Source organism: Hemiscyllium ocellatum, chromosome 10, assembly GCF_020745735.1.
Source record: "Hemiscyllium ocellatum isolate sHemOce1 chromosome 10, sHemOce1.pat.X.cur, whole genome shotgun sequence".
Lineage (NCBI taxonomy): Eukaryota > Metazoa > Chordata > Chondrichthyes > Orectolobiformes > Hemiscylliidae > Hemiscyllium > Hemiscyllium ocellatum.
Genome location: NC_083410.1, coordinates 96,359,197 through 96,376,033, shown reverse-complemented (window position 1 = coordinate 96,376,033; position 16,837 = coordinate 96,359,197). Strand labels below are relative to the sequence as shown.

The window sequence follows — 16,837 nt, the reverse complement described above, 5'->3', positions numbered from 1 at the left end:
AGGGAAATGGGTTGGGGTGGGTTACACTTCGGAGAGTCAGTGGGGACTTGTTGGGACAAAAGGCCTGTTTCCCCACTGTAGGAAATCTAATCTAAAAGCTCTTAAGGAACCTTGATTATCTGAAGGACACAGGCGGGGAGTATTCATTCGGTTAATTGAATGCCGAATATTGATGCCGGGTGATGTAATTAGCCACTCATCGGGACCTTGCAATCTCATTCGAATAATCCAAAATTTGGAGAATCCAGGTTCCTCTGTATATGTTTAGAATCCCCTCAGTTCAGGCAACTGACTCTGGGCTGGCTAAGTAAATAAAGGGTGACATGGTGACGGGATACCACCCTCTGTCCAGTTATTTCCCTCAGTCTCACCTTTGATTAGCCATGGGTGAGGCTATATTGCACACTTAAAGGGAGCTTCTTTTATTGTTGAGTTGTACAAAAATTTACAGGTCTTGTCAGAATGTGGAATGATAGAGACTGCTGGGCTTGCTGCAGGCAGATCTAAATATACACGGAGTGTCACACTGTTCAGACTCCTTCAGGATTATTAATGAGCAGGAGTCGAAACCCTGCAGCCACGATTGTGAACTAGTTACTGATCAATCTGACTCGGAATGAAAGAGAAAGCCTTTGTGGAAGAAAAAAAAAGATTAACTCCATGGAATGGACACAGAAAGCTGTGTGGGGCTGACGTCATGATCAAGAAGGAGCTCTGACCTCTGGGCGTGTTTGAAATTGCGCAGCTAGTGTTACGCAAATGAGCATTTATTTTAGAACACCTTTAAGAGCATGGTCAGATGTCTATCTTAGCATAGTGCACCCCAGACATTGTCTAAAATGTCACCTGATGATGAAGGGAATGATAATAATGTAGAACTCACTAGCACATGGACTGCTGCGAGCAAGAGGCATATAGTATTCTGAGAAACATGTGAGGGAGAAAGGATCTGAAGATAATTAGTCCAGAGTGAGATTATTCAGTTGGGAGAAGGTTCCTTCAGAAGCTAAATCCCAGCACAGATCAAGTCTACTTGACGTTCTATTTCATTCCCATCCAAAGTGGGCGGCACGGTGGCACAGTGGTTAGCACTGCTGCCTCACAGCGCCTGAGACCCGGGTTCAATTCCCGACTCAGGCGACTGACTGTGTGGAGTTTGCACGTTCTCCCTGTGTCTGCGTGGGTTTCTAATTTAAAAAAATTAGAAAGTAATCTGCGTAAGTAATCTAATTTAAAAAAAACGTCCCCAAAAAAAGTATACAGAATGTGGCCTGCTATAGTGTTACAAAGGCAAAATAAATACATTCTAGGGTAACTTCTGGAATTTGACTTCACTTTAAATTGTAATCTCCCAAAATACATATCTGCTCTGCAGGATAACCATCTAAAGGGTTGATCATGTTTAATCCTGAAATGTCTGTGTTTTAGAATGTGTGATGGTCAGATATTCTTGCACCACTCGTTTTAACTTGGGTGGTTAATGGACAGATTTCCACTGACCTGAGGGCTTCACCTTCAGTGGTGTATCTTCTTCCAAGTCTTGCTGGGTTCAAAATCCATCAAAATCCACTTTAAACAAATTTCCCACCGAATGTTGTGCTGCTGCAATGTGAATGCAGAGGACCCAGGATTTTGGAACACATGGCTTACGAATGCCTGTAAGTGCCGACATGATCCCATACATGGTTGTAATTTTAAAGACACGACACGCGATAATCTCCCGTACTTGCAAATAGCTGCTTTCCAATGTCCTATATCATTCTCCAATTTGGTACAAATCAACTTGCAAATGGACTCATGACCGAAACCTGGGGACTGCCTGTAACCAGTAGGCGAGGCAAGTCAGCCAAATCCTTCCTGGTTCCCCAGCACGTAAAACTGTCAAATCTTGTTTGAAGAATCTGCCCCTTGACAGCAAAAACTTCCTAAACAAGCTACATCCCAAGTTTCATGGTACAGGCTACAGGGAATAACGAAAGATAGAGAAAAGGGAAGCATTTCACATTTTATAATGCGCCTCTGGATGTCCCACAATGCCTCACTGCCAGTGAAGCATTGTTGAATTGTCATCCTGTCAGAAGTGCAGCAGCCATTTTGTGCACAACATGCTCCCACACACTATGAGTGTGTTAATTTCAGGATAATTTGTTCAGAAAAACATACCAGCCAGGGCATGGGGAGTATTCTCCCTCTTACTCTGTCGAATTAACTCTTGCACTTGAGAGAGCAGCTGAGGCCTTGCTTTATCATCTCATTTGGAATATACCACCTCCGATAGTGTATCACAAATATCCTGACATTTGTCTGTGGGACATGGGCAATGTTATCTGGGTAAACATGGCTTTGTCTCAAAGTGACACATATTCCATCAAATTTGTGAACCGAGACATTACACAAGATTTCAATTTGAACGTTGTGGGATTTTCCATCATAATCAACAGGTACAATTGTAACAATCTGCAGGTTTGGCAAACTCCATGTCAGATATGAAGCCTGAGGGCAAAACATTTTCAAATTACAGGTGATGTCATCGATATCAAGTTCCCTGTGCAGCGTTCAGAGCTTTGTGTTACTCAGGGGTTTGGCTGCCTGTGTGTGAGGCAGGGAGTGGACCCAGGTCAGCAGCCTGGCCTTGGAGAAGGCCTTAGACAGGATATCAGACCTGTCCGTGATAGAGCAGCACTCCAACATGGGGTTTGGGGGGAGGGAATCTACAGTTGGAGTCAAGAGTGTGGAATTCTTGATGAAGGACTTTTTGCCTGAAGTGTCGATTTTCCTGCTCCTCGGATGCTGCCTGACCTGCTGTGCTTTTCCAGCACCACACTCATAACTCTAATCTCCAGCTTCTGTGGTCCTCACTTTCGCTCAATCCGCAGTTGGATTCAAGCACTCTCCACCAACATCAGGAGAGCACTGAGTGACCACCCTTTCACTCCATTCCAGAGCCTGGCAAGGCTGCTATCTCTGTCTTGTCTGGTTCCTGTGTTATGTAGAACTTTTTGCCGAGTCCGTTCACAAGGATGAAGCGTAGATCCTAAATAATGGAGACAGTCAGGTCAAAGCTTTCCTATATGTGGATAACATCACTATTTACTGCTCAGATTGGCTGCCATTGTGCAGACTGTATAGCAACTATCCCCAGTTCTGGCTGGCATTGGAAGCCGAGGTAGATTGAGACCAGAGCAAGACTATGTTCTTTCGGGTACTGAACTATCCTTTATCCTCCTTTCTGTCAGGTTAGGTTAGGTTAGGTTAGGTCAGGTCAGGTTAGGTTACCGGAAGGGGCTGGGGATTTGGTTAAGAGGAACTGGGGAGTATGCTAAAAACTGGGAGGAGCTAGTAGACATGGCCCTTCTCCATTGTTGGTGAGAACGCAGTCATTAACCTATAGTTTGGGGAGTCCTCCCTGTTATGTTTGTGGTACAGGCCTGCAGAGGTGCAATAGGAAAAGGGTGCTGTGTTCAAGGACCTCCATCCCTGGGTCACTGGGAATTGTAACATCCCACATGCTGTGTGCTGTCTGGGTAATGCCCATCTCTTATTGCCTCTGATTGGGGGGAAGGTGGTATTTAGCTGTCTTTTTTGACCATGCACAGGGAATAGGCACAGTCAATGTGCAGTTAAGAAGGGAGTTCCAGAGTTTTGACCCAGTGAGGGCTTGGCATCAGAATGTCCAGATTATGCAGTCAACCCCCAAGGTAGGGGGTCTTGAACTTAGGACCTTCCGACTCTGGGAGAAGGGTGTGTTACTGAGAGCACCTCACCTCACGGTTACATCTGGTGTGTGTGTGTGTGTGTGTGGTCCTCGTGTGGCTGCATCTGTGTCTGTGCACTCTGTGAAGCCAGACTGTCGTGTGTTGCAGATTGAGCAGCAGCTGGTCAGGTCGCAGGAACTGGCCCTGGGCTGGGAGGAGGTAAAGCGGCAGAAGGCCGAACTAGGAGCCTGCTTCCTGGAGACCGAGCAGCAGCTGCACAGCCTGAAGAGGAGGCCCGCCGAACTGGAGCTGAAAATCGCTCAGAAACAGGTGGCCCAGGTGCAGGTAAGAAAACGTGCTTGTGCTGATCGGGAAATCATAGAATCCCTGCAGTGTGGAAGCAGGCCATTCGGCCCATCGGAGTCATACCAACCCTCTGAAGAGCATCCCACCCAGATCCATCCCCCACCCTCTCCCTGTAACCCTGCATTGCTCATGGCTAATCCACCTAACTTGCACATCCCTGGACACTATGGACAATATACCATAGCCAATCCACCTAACCCACACGTCTTTGTTAAGGCTACTGTAGTGCAGTGATAGTGTCCCTACCTCTGAGCTATAAGGTCTGGGTTCAAGTCTCACCCACCCTTGATGTGTGTTATAACATGATTGAACAGTTGGATTAGAAATATCGATTATCTAAATATTCAATTCTTTCATGGCTAATCTATACCTCAGCTGCATTCACCCACCTCCCAACTGTCGCTTCATAATCGTTTGATACCGTTAGCTAACAAAACATTACCAATACCACAACTGCTGGGTCCCATGGATCCCCAGCGCTGTGGGGGATAGCTTTCCACTGCCCTTTCCAATTCCCATTCTGTCTGACCCCATTGTTAAGATAACACCCTGCAACTTTTCTGGACCCCTGTACCAGGGAGAATAGGTTTTGCTGTACCTACCCTGTCGAAGCCCGGATTGATTTTACTCACTTCGATTCGATCACCCTTAGCTATCTAAACGCCGGACTTAAACCCTCCTAATTCAACCCTCGAAGACACGAGGTTCTGATGAATCTTCACTCTGCTCCTGCCAAGGTGAATTGTCCTCTGTGCGATGGGGCTCCCCACATGAATGTTACACTCCTGGTGTGATCTTACCAAGAATTGTCTTTACCTGGGATCAATACCATTCTTGCAACTGTAACCTTCCATTCAAATTAAATTCACAAAAGCTGGACTCACTTTGCAATAAGGAGACAGGGCTGAACAAGTCTAGCTCTGGTCTTAAGGAAATAAGCGGTGGTTTGAAATGAGTTTCCCCCATCTTTGACCTGATGAGGGCACGTCGACACTGAGCAGTCGCGTTCGGAGTTCGTGAGTCGCTGGCATTTTATTCCATTGGAGAAAGAGACTCTGGTGTTATTTTTTCTGTTTAGGAGCTGGGTCGTCATTTCCAGTCCAGGAAGGCAAACATCACTGCCCTGACAGAGAAGGTCACAGCTCTGACAGAGGGCCAGGAGTCACCTGAACACTCCGAGATCGGGCAGTTGAGTAACCAGTGGCTGGAGCTGTGTCACCAGATCAATGCCCTTCTCTCTCTGAGTGAGGAGGACCAGCAGAGAGCCAGAGATTACCACGACCGAGTGAGCGTTGTGGAAGTGCTTTTGGACAAGTTCACAAAAGAGTGGGACAACTTAGCAAGGTGAGAGCGAGAGAGACAGAGAGAGAGAGAGAGAGATTGTGTGTGTGTGTGTTTGAGAGAGAGAGAGAGAGAGACAGAGACAGAGAGAGAGTGTGTGTGTGAGAGAGAGATAGAGACAGAGAGACCTTTGCGTGTGTGTGTGTGAGTGAGAGAGAGAAATATAGAGACAGAGAGACCTGTGTGTATGTTTAAGAGAGAGAGAGAAATAGAGACAGAGAGAGAGTGTGTGTGTGTGTGAGAGAGAGAGATAGAGACAGAGAGATAGAGACAGAAAGACTGTGTGTGTGAGAGTGTGAGAGAGAGAGACAGAGAGACTGTGTGTGTGTATGTGAGAGAGAGCGAGAGAGACGGTGTGAGAGAGATAGATAGAGACAGAGAGACTGTGTGTATGAGAGAGAGAGATAGAGACAGAGAGACTGTGTGTGTGTGCGTGTGTGTGTGTGTGTGTGTATGTGAGAGAGAGAGAGAGATAGACAGAGAGACTCTGTGTGTGTGAGAGAGATAGAGAGATTCTGTGTGTGTGTGTGAGAAAGAGCAATAGAGACAGAGAGACTGTGTATGTGTGTGTGTGAGAGAGAGAGAGATAGAGACAGAGAGACTGCGTGTGTGTGAGCGAGAGATGGAGACAGAGACTGTGTGTGTAAGAGAGAGAGAGATAGAGACAGAGAGTCTGTATATGTGTGTATGAGAGAGATAGAGACAGAGACTGTGTTTGTAAGAGAGAGAGATAGAGACAGCGAGTCTGTGTGTGAGAGAGATAGAGACAGAGAGACTGTGTGTGTGAGAGAGAGATAGAGACAGAGAGTGTGTGTGTGTCTGTGTGTGTGTGTGTGTGTGTGTGTGTGTGTGTGTGTGAGAGAGAATGAGAGATGGACTCACCGTCTCTGTCGACATCCCTTAATTTATTTCATTTCCATCTGTGAGACCTTACTGTGCATAGCTTGCCTGATGTTATCCCCGCAAAAAGAAAGAAAAGGGCAGGGTTGTTTCCACTTCAAAATGTTGCTCGATGAAATGTTTGGAGCTCTGCTGCGGATGGGTCTGGTGCTATGTAAATGCTGCCCTGTCCTTTTCTCTGCAGTGCATTGCTCTACCCGGTCATCTGTTTCTTTCAGTCTCTCTCTCTCTCTCTCTCTCAGTCAGTCTGTCTGACTGTTGTCTGCCTGGTATTCTCTCTGTGTACCTGTAGCAGCCCTGTCCCTGACGTGACAGGGTCTGTCCACTTGCCGTGAGAGTGGTTTGTGAGATGTTCCTATTGCCAGCTCCTGCTTACCTAACCCCCATCCCTCAGCCCCGAGAGATCTAACCCATCACTTGGGAGTCACAGTGGCTGCTCCAGGAAGACAAAGGGATCCCGCTGTGAAACACGATCCCGGGACAGAGAGATATCCTTGGGAGATACCATCATCACTGTTTCTCGGGACTGAACTCTGGGATTAACTGGGATGCTGGAGATCAGAGTTGAGAGTGTGGTGCTGGAAAAGCACAGCAGATCAGGCAGCACCCGAGAAGCAGGAGAAGTGAGCACAAGCTCTTCATCATTCCTGTCAATTCTCCTGCTCCCCGGATGATTAGATTCCCTACAGTGTGGGAACAGGCCCTTCGGCCCAACAAGTCCACATCGACCCGCCGAAGCGCAACCCACCCATACCCCTACCCCTTCGCCTAGCACTACGGGCAATTTAGCATGGCCAATTCACCTAACCTGCACATCTTTGGACTGTGGGAGGGAATCAGAGCACCCGGAGGAAACCCACGCAGACACGGGGAGAACGTGCAAACTCCACACAGTCTGTCGCCTGAGGCAGGAATTGAACTTGGGTCTCTGGCGCTGTGAGGCAGCAGCGCTAACCACTGTGCCACTGTGCCGCCCGATGCTTCCTGACTGGCTGAGCTTTCCAATCACCAATCTGATCCCTGGGCTTGCTGTACAAGGGAGAGTGGGGGTCAGTTGGGCCTCTTACTTACCACAGTTCAGAAGAATGAGAGGGAAATGCACACTGAAGTGTGTCAGATCCTGACAGAGCTGGGTCAGTCTGCTTCAGAGGGGCTCTGTAGACCAAGGGGTCTCAGGGTCAGGGTTCAGAGCAGGCCATCTTGGGACGGGTTGAGGAGAAATGTCTCCACTTAGTGGCTAATGAACCTGTTGAGTTCTTGACCACAGGAGGCTGTGGAGGTTAAGTTGTGAGAGAAGGAAGTGACCGTCTCAATGCTAAATGCATCAAGGGGTGTGGGGGCAGAGGACGAGTGTAGCATTGAGATGACAGAGCATGGGTTCGACTGGCTCAATGGGCCGAATGGCTGTTTCTGGTGTGCCTTTCGTGCACACGTTCTCACTCAGGATGATGCTTTCTTTCTGGCAGGACTGATGCCGAGAGCACGGCCGAGCATTTGGAAGCTCTGAGGAAGCTGGCCGGTGAGGTGCAGGCCCAGAGGTTTGTCCTGGACGACCTGAAGGAGCAGAAGCAGATGCTGATGGACCGCCTGGACCCCGAAGACAAGGAGCTGATCAAGGAGCAGAGCAGTCACCTGGAGAGGCAGTGGGTGCAGCTGGAAGGGCTGATCGAGAAGAAGATCCAGCTGTCCGCCCGGGTCCTGGAGGAGCTGAGCCAGTGCCAGGCCCGGCTGGACGACCTGCTGGAGTGGGCCGAAGCGCAGGCCCAGCTCTTCGGCGAAGCCCTGAGGTGCAGCCCGCCGGCCGAGCTGGCCCAGACCCTGCTGCCGGACCACATCGCCGTCTGCAACGAGCTGGAGTCGCAGGAGCTGGCCCACGGGGCGCTGACGGAGGAGGCCGAGAGGATCTTGGCCCAGCTGGGCCTGGACGAGAGGCAGCAGCTGCAGAGGGCCCTGAGTGCGCTGCATGGGAGGATGGGCTCCCTGCGCGAGGCGGTGGGCCAGCGCAGGAAGTACCTGAGCCAGGCCCTGTCGGACCGCTCCCAGTTCCTCATGGCCGTTGGCCTGGCCAGCAGCTGGGTCCAGCAGAACCGGTCGGTGGCCACTTCCAAGGAGCCCGCGGCCCTCATGCCAGCCGAGGTGGGCAAGCAGATCCGCAGCTGCAAGAGCGTCGGCAGCCGCCTGAAGGAGTACCAGACGGAGGTGGCGGCTCTGTGGGCTCAGGGCAGGGAGCTGGCCAAGGAGGCGACGGAGGAGGAGACGTCCGAGATCATGGCCCAGCTCCAGGAGCTGCAGGCCACCTACGACTCGGCCTTGCAGGAGGGCGCCCAGCGGCTGCAGGAACTGGAGAAGGTGCTGCTCTCCAGGAAGTACTTCAAGGCCGACCTGGACCGGGTGTGCCAGTGGATGAAGCAGGCCGACGTGGTGACCTTCCCGGAGGTCAGCCTGATGGGCGGCGACGCCGAGCTGTCCTCGCAGCTCGCCAGGTACTGGCAGGTTCTGGAACAGTCCACCGAGCACGAGAACCTCCTGCTGCTGGTGCAGAGAGTCGGCCACGAGCTGCTGCCCTCCCTCAGCGAGGCTGACCACTCCTTCCTGGACGAGAAGCTGAACGCCCTGCCCCGCCAGTTCAACAGCATCGTCGGCCTGGCCAAGGAGAAGTCTGAGAAGGTCCAGGAGGCCATGGCGGCCCGCCAGGAGTACGCCTCGCTGGTCAGCCTGACTGGCAAGGCCCTGGGTGAGCTGGAGGAGCAGCTGGTCCGGGTGAGCAAGGCCCGCCTCAGCCTCTCGTCGGAGGAGGCCGAGTCAGCCTGCAGCGACTGCCGGGCCCTCCTCAATGAGGTGACGGGTCTGGGCAAGGCAGTGGACGACCTGAACCAGAGGAAGGAGACCTTCCGGAGCTCCGGCCAGCCCTGGATGCCCGACGAGGTGGCGGGTCTGTCCAGCCTCCACAGCCGCCTGAGGCGGCAGGCTGAGCGGCAGCTGGCGCTGCTGGGAGACACCGCCGAGGCCTACCGGGCGCACGAGGCCTGCTCGCTCAGGCTGGAGGCCCGGCTTCGCGCCCTGGCCGAAGAGCTCGTCCGGGTCAACGAGGAAACCCTGTCAGTGGAGGAGAGGCTGAAGAACTACCACGCTCTGGCGGGGGCCGTGCAGGAGGTCAGCTCCCTCCTGAAGGGGCTGATCGAGCAAGTGGAGCAGTTTTCACCGGAGCTGGACAGTGGGGCCCGCGAGGCAAGGAGCCAGCAGCTTCAAGCTTGGAAAGAGGAGCTTCAGTCAGCGCAAGGAACCATCAGCGCCAGGATAATGGAGTGCGAGAGCAGACTGGTTCAAACGATCGACTTCCAGACGGAAATCCAACACACTCTGGATTGGCTGCAGCAGGTGAAGGGAGACCTCAGTGCCGACTTGAACCTGGATGTCAATCTCCAGGGTGTCCAGGAGGAGATCCGGAAATCCCAGATCCTCGAGGAAGAGGTGCAGTCGAGTCTTCGGATTATGGCGGGATTGAGCAGTAAAGAGAAGGAGAAATACTCCGAGTCCAGGGAGCTGATGCCTCCAGAGGTGGAGAGCAATCTGTTGGAACTTTCCAGACTCGAGGCTGAAGTCCAGGAAACCCTGAGCAGCAAGAAGGTTAGTCAGTTGGTTATATACTTTTTTCTTTTATATATAGTCAGTTGGTTATATTTTTTTTCTTTTATATATAGTCAGTTGGTTATAAACTGTGAGGTAATAGGAAGCCAAACCATCTCTCGTTGACCTTTGATCTTTGATGGGATGATGGCATCGTGGGATTGTCATTGTATTATTTGATACTAATGTTCTTGGGGTCAGTAATGTCTGTTTTTCTCTTTCTCTGATATTACACCTTACACCTCTTCATCGCTATCTCTTTCTCTCTCTCCCTTTTCACCTCATTTAGAGCTGTCTCCCATGTCTAAAAGCTTTCTCTTTGGTTTGACAGTCCTCTGTACGATATTACAAGTCTCCCCTGAATATTATAGCTTCTACTCCAGTATTACGGCCCTTCTGTTAGTCTTATCGCTTTCTCCCTGGTAATACAGGTCACTGTCCAGTCTGATGGCCCCTCTTGGCAGCATTACAGCCTTTTGTCTGATTTTTAAATTTGTTTGTGGGATGTGGGCATCGCCGGCTGGGCCCAGCATCCATTGCCCGTCCCTAGTTGCCCCCTTGAGAAGGTGGGGGTGAGCTGCCTTCTTAAACTGCTGCAGTCCACCTGCTGTGGGTTGACCCACAATGCCCTTAGGGAGGAAATTCTGGGATTTTGACCCAGCGACATTGAAAGATATTGCAACCCACTCACCAGCCTCACAACACACTCTCTCTCTGTCTCTCTCTCACTCTCCAGCATTACAACACACACACTCTCTCTGTCCTTCTCTCTCTCTCTGTCTCTCTCTCTCACTCCCCAGCATTACAACACAAATTCTTTCCCTCTCTGTCTCTCTCTCTCACTCCCCAGCATTACAACATACACTCTCTCACTCTCTGTCTCTCTCTGTCACACACACACACACACACTCACCAGCATTACAACACACACTTTCTTTCTCTTCCTATCTCTGTCTATGTCTCTCTGTCTGTCTCTGTCTATGTCTCTCTCTGTCTCTGTCTCTGTGTCCCTCTCTCTCTCAATCTGTCTCTCTCAATCTGTCTCTCTGTCTCTGTCTCTCTCTCTGTCTCTGTGTCCCTCTCTCTCTCTCTCTCTCTCTCTCTCTCTCAATCTGTCTCTCTGTCTCTGTCTCTCTCTCTCTCTCGTGGATATTATAGTCCAGTCTCCAGTCTGCCCTTGATAGTCAGTGGAAATTCTTCTCAAGGCTGTTGACCCTCAGTAGCAGCAAAGTGGGAGTCATAACTTTTGTGAGAAATATGACTCAGAAGTGACAGGAGAGCTGATCATTTTCCTTGATGCAGATTAAGACGAGACAATGCAGGTTAAGAACGCTGTTGGCCAAGTGGTGAATGTTTTTTTTTGACGAGAGTTGACGATAATTTCTATTCCACACTCCCCAACCAGACATCCCTGGACAAGGCACAGACTCTAGTCCAGCAGTACCTGCGGGCAGTTCAGTCCGCCAGGGGCTGGCTAGACGATGCCAGTGCCCTCTTGCAGCAGACCGGAGATGGCGTGGACGTTGAGGCTTCGGAGGAGACCTTGAGAAGGCACGTTGAGTTCTTCGCCACGGAAGCAGAGCTGGCCAGCCGGCTGGGAGAGTTGGAGGCACTAATGCCCGGCTTCCTGCCATTGATCAACACAGCAGGGAGAGAACAGGTGGAACAGAACCTGGCGTCACTACGACAACGGAGAGCAGACACTGAGCAACAAGCTGAGGCTCAGCAAGCCATTCTGCAAAGGTAAGCTCCTCAAGTAGGCGATAATATCAAATGCACGTTTTAAAATAGCTGTGGGGTTGGGGTTGGGGCAGGCTGTGTTGAGGAGAGGAGGGGGCTGCTAGAGAATTAGGCTACTCGGCCCATCAGAGGACTTGGACTGACTCGGGGAGTGGGCAAAGAGGCAGATGGAACACAATGCGGGAAACGGCGAGGATACGCACTTCGTTGGGAAGAATATTTTCAAAACAGGGAAGGGCTTTGGAAATCTGAAGCACGGGAGCCCTAGTTCAGGGTTCTCTTCAGGTTAACAACAGGTTCAGTTGGCAGTTAGAAAGGCAAATGTAATGTTAGCATTTATTTCAAAAGGGCTAGAATACAAGAGCAGGGATGTACCACTGAGGCTGTATAAAGTCCTGGTCAGAACATACTTGGAATGTTGTGATCAATTTTGGGCCCCAAATCTGAAGAAGAATGTGCTGGTGTTGGAGGGGGTACAGAGGAGATTCTCTAGACTGATCCCAGGGATGAAGGGCGTATCATGTGAGGAACATTTGAGACCTTTGGGACTATACTCAGTGGAGTTTAGAACGATGAGGGGAGATCTCATTGAAACTTATACAATACTGAGAGCCCTTGATAGAGTGGACATGGAGAAGATGTTTCCCCTGGTAGGAGAGACTAGGACCTAAGGGCATAGCCTCAGAGTGAAAGGATGACATGTAGGCCGAAGGTGAGGAGGAATGTCTTTGGCCAGGGAGTGGAACTCATTGCCACAGAAGGCTGTGGAAGTCAAGTCATTCAGTGTACTTCAGACAGAGGTAGATTGGTTCTCGATTAGTAAGGAGATCAAAGGTTACAGGGAGAAGGCAGGAGAATGAGATTGGGAAACATGTCAGCCATGATCGAATGGTGGAGCAGAGTCGATGGGCTGAATGGCCTAATTCTGCTCTGATATCTTATGGCCTTATCTTATATAATGCGAGGCTGCAATGCCATTGAGGAAGAAAAAGTGAGGACTGCAGATGCTGGAGATCAGAGTCGAGAATGTGTGATACTGGAAAAACACAGCAGGTCAGGCAGCGTCCGAGGAGCAGGGGAATCGACATTTCAGGCAAAGGCCCTTCATTAGGAATGAGGCTTGTGGGTCAGGCTGAGAGATCAATGGGAGGGCGGGGGTAGCTGGGAAAGCGATAGGTGGAAGAAGGTGAGGGAGAAGGTGATAGGTCAGAGGGGGCAGTGATGGACAGAGGAGGAGGGCCATGCTGAGTTGGAGGCTTGAGACTGGGATATTATGGGGAGAGGGGAAATGAGGCAGCTGTTGAAATCCACATTGATCCCATGTGGTTGCAGGGTCCCAAGGCAGAATATGAGGCGTTCCTCCTCCAGGCGTCGGGTGGTAACGGTTTGGCAGTGGAGGAGGCCCAGGACCTGCATGTCCTTGATGGAGTGGGAGGGGGAATTGAAGTGTTCAGCCACAGGGCGGTGGGGTTGGTGGGTGCGGGTGTCCCAGAGATGTTCTCTGAAACAATCCGCAAGAAGGCGTCCTGTCTCCCCGATGTAGAGGAGACCACATTGGTCATCTACTGTATCCGTTGCACCTGATGTGGACACCTCTACATCGGGGAGACAGGGCACCTTCTTGCAGATTGTTTCAGAGAACATCTCTGGGACACCCGCACCCACCAACCCCACCGCCCTGTGGCTGAACACTTCAACTCCCCCTCCCACTCCGTCAAGGACATGCAGGTCCTGGGCCTCCTCCACTGCCAAACCGTTACCACCCGACGCCTGGAGGAGGAACGCCTCATATTCTGCCTTGGGACCCTGAAACTACACGGGATCAATGTGGATTTCAACAGCTTCCTCATTTCCCCTCCCCCCACATTATCCCAGTCCCAAGCCTCCAACTCAGTCCGGACCTGTTCATCAATGCCCCCTCTGACCTATCACCTTCTCCATCACCTTTATCTACCTATCGCTTTCCCAGCCACCTCCCCCCCCCCCCCCCCCAACCCCACCCCCCTCCCATTTATCTCTCAGCCCCGACCCACAAGCCTCATTCCAGATGAAGGGCTTTTACCCAAAACGTCGATTCTCCTGCTGCCCGGATGCTGCCTGACCTGCTGTGCTTTCCCAGCACCACACTCTCGACTGCAACATCATTGAGCTAGTGTGGGCAAGTTAGTGGAGCAAGGATATAACGGACGTGGATTTTTAATCAAGGAGAGAACTCGTAGAATGCTTTCAAGGGAGCAACACATTCTACAACCAATCAGGGAACAGTTTATACTGGATGTGATATTGTGCAATGTGACAGCAGTAATTTCTGATTAATTAATCAGAACAAATGAAAGCATGAGTAGAAGCTAGCTAGAAACGTAAAATGGATAGGAAGAGTTTCTATAAGTATATAATCAGGAAATGTGTGAGTAATGGGAATGTGTGTTCTTTAGATGTCGAGAACAGGGAGTGAATAGCAGATAATAAAGAAATGGTGAATAGAATGAATGTATATTTTGCTTCTGTATTCACTGTAAAGGGTACAGAAAACAGTCCAGTAATATCTGGAAATCAGGAGGTGGAAGCGTGGGAGGAACTTGAAATGTGTCCTTTTTTTTAATTGAATCTATTTTTCCTAATCAATCTGTTTGGAGATGTTCTTTCCACCTCTGGAGCAGGTGGGACTTGAACGTGGGCCTCCAAGTCCAGGGATAGGGGCACTACCGTCACACCACACAAAGGCCCCTGTGAGTAGTTTAGTCTCTGAATCCTAATGGACTTCACTTAGAGTCTTCTATTGGGGGCTAATGAGGTAGTAGACGCATTGGTGTTAATTTTCCAAAACGCTTTGGATTCTGGACAGGTTTCATCAGGCAGGAAAATAGTAAAAATCTAGTCAAGAAGGGAGGGAGTAGGAGAACAGGTAACTATGCTATAGTTAGCTTGATGTCTGCCTTGGGAAAGCTGTGAGAATCAATCGTTAAAGAGGTTATAACAGGGCACTTGGAAAACTCAAAGTAAACGCAAAGAGTCATAGTCGTGTCAAAGAGAAATCCTGTCACACCAATTTATTGGAGCTTGTTGAAGGAGTGGCATTGGCTCTGGATAAAACTCAGCCCGTTAACTTACTCTGCTGTATTGAATTTAGAGAAGTCATTTAGCACATTACCACATAAAGTGCCACCAGGAGTTGCACGGTGGCTCAGTGGTTAGCATTGCCGCCTCACAGCCAGGCACTCGGGTTCAATTTCCACCTCGGGCAACTGTCTGTGTGGGGTTTGCACACTCTCCCCGTGTCTGCGTGGGTTTTCTCGGGTGCTCCGGTTTCCTCCCACAGTCCAAAGATGTCCAGGTTAGGTGAATTGGCCAGGCTAAATTGCCTGTCGGTGCATTAGTCAGAGGGGATTGGGTCTGGATGGTTTGCTGTTCAGAGGGTCGGTGTGGACTTGTTAGGCCGAAGGGCCTGTTTCCACACTGTAGGGAATCTAATGTAATCATAAAAGGCTACTGCACAAAGTGGGAGCTCGTGACTTAGGGGTCACATAGCAGCTGGGATAGATGATTGGCCGGCTGGTAGAAAACAGAGTATACATGAATGGGTCTGTTTTGGATTGGCAGGACGTGACAAAGTCTGTGCTGGGCTCTCATGGTTTGCAATGATTTTGAAAAGGATGATAGCTCCTCTTGAAGATGCTGCAATGATAGGTAGGCAAGTTTGTAATGAAGTTGATGTTACAGGGATGCAGTGAATGGGCGAAAAATTGGCAAGTGGAATAAATGTGGGAAAATGTGAAGGTGTTCATTTTGGCAGAAAGAATAAAAAAAGTAGAGTATGATTTAAGTGGATTATGGCTACCATATTCTTCATTGCAAAGCTGCTGTAGTGCATGAATGGTTAAAGGTTAGTACTCGGATACAGCATGCTAGAGGAATTGAAGTAAGTGTGAAGGTGTTATGGATCAGCTACACAGGGTGTTGGTAAGACCATGTCTTGAACACTGTGTTCAGTTCTGGTCCGTTTATTTAAGAAAGGATGTAAAAGGTGTTCAAGAGGAGGTTTACTGGATTGGTTGCGTGCTTGATTTCTGAAGAAGGGTCACTGGTTGTGAAACCCTGCTTTCTCTCCACAGACCTGCTGAGTTCTTCCAGCCGTTTCTGATTTCCAGCACCCGCAGTTCTTTGGTCCTTTTTCTCGTTTACTGGATGGATACCTAGAACGAGTGGGTTGTCTTCTGAGGAAAGCTTGGACAGGTGGAACTTGTTTTCGCTGAAGAGCAAGGGGTGATTTGCGTGAAGTTCACCACCTCCCGAATGGTCTTGTCGAAGTGGGTGCAGAAAGGATCTTCCCTGCTGTGGGTCAGCCCACAATAAAGGAGACGCTGTTTTACAATGGGTGGGGGTCACTCACTCAGAACAGCAATGTGGAGAATTCATTTTCTCTGAGAGGATTGAGGACTTTGGAACTTTCTCTGCCTCAGAAGGCAGTGGTGGAGGGAAGGTGTCAGAGAAATTAGCCCAATAAAGCTGAGGCCGGACAAGCCAGCTCGGGTGAAATTGACAAGCTGTTTATTACAAGCAATATGGATGGAAGAGAAATTGACCAGACTGACACAGACCTGACAGTCTGTACAGGTAGATCAAGGGTTCTCTACCCTGAGCAGAGAATCAAGCCAGTTTGTTTAGAAATACAGTACAATGGTGTTAATTAAAAACAGTGAAAATACAATGGTCTTGATAGTCAAGTTACAATGGTGATAATCGCTAAGCAGATATCAGAAAAATGTCCCGAATGTAGATACAATGGAGAGTCCAGCAGCATTCTTAATGGGGTCAGGAGATTCCATCTCTCTTCGAGGGGAGGTGAGAATGTCCCTTTTAAAGCAGTAAGGTATTTCCATTGTTGCTGTCCTGTGAACGAGGTGTTCTGGTGCCTCTCTGTCTGACCTGAGCTTTGTGTGGCTTTGGTATGACTGAGGCTCAAGACTCCCCTTAGGGCTTTGGGACCCTGTGTTTATTGGGTCCAGGAAGCTTATTGTCTTGGGACATGTATTCCCCTGGTCCGCGAGTGACTACGGTCATGTCTGGTTTCCCTTTGTCAGCCTGTTTGGTCAATGCTGAGGCATTCTGGGTATTTCTTGTATGGTTTGGACAGGTTTGATTGTCTGTGTTCTGTGTGGCCATGCTGT

At 49.9% G+C, this 16,837-nt stretch overlaps 1 protein-coding gene across 2 annotated transcripts in view; it reads left to right on the top strand.

The window, feature by feature from the left end:
- LOC132819864 (nesprin-1-like) overlaps nt 1–16,837 on the top strand; it is a 339,003-nt gene that overhangs the window by 80,138 nt on the left and 242,028 nt on the right. For both annotated transcript variants that reach the window (XM_060831771.1, XM_060831770.1), the window contains 4 exons: nt 3,864–4,040; nt 5,140–5,405; nt 7,769–9,929; nt 11,335–11,672. In XM_060831771.1, coding sequence (XP_060687754.1) covers nt 3,864–4,040; nt 5,140–5,405; nt 7,769–9,929; nt 11,335–11,672 — 2,942 coding nt within the window. The remainder of the gene's footprint in view (nt 1–3,863; nt 4,041–5,139; nt 5,406–7,768; nt 9,930–11,334; nt 11,673–16,837) is intronic.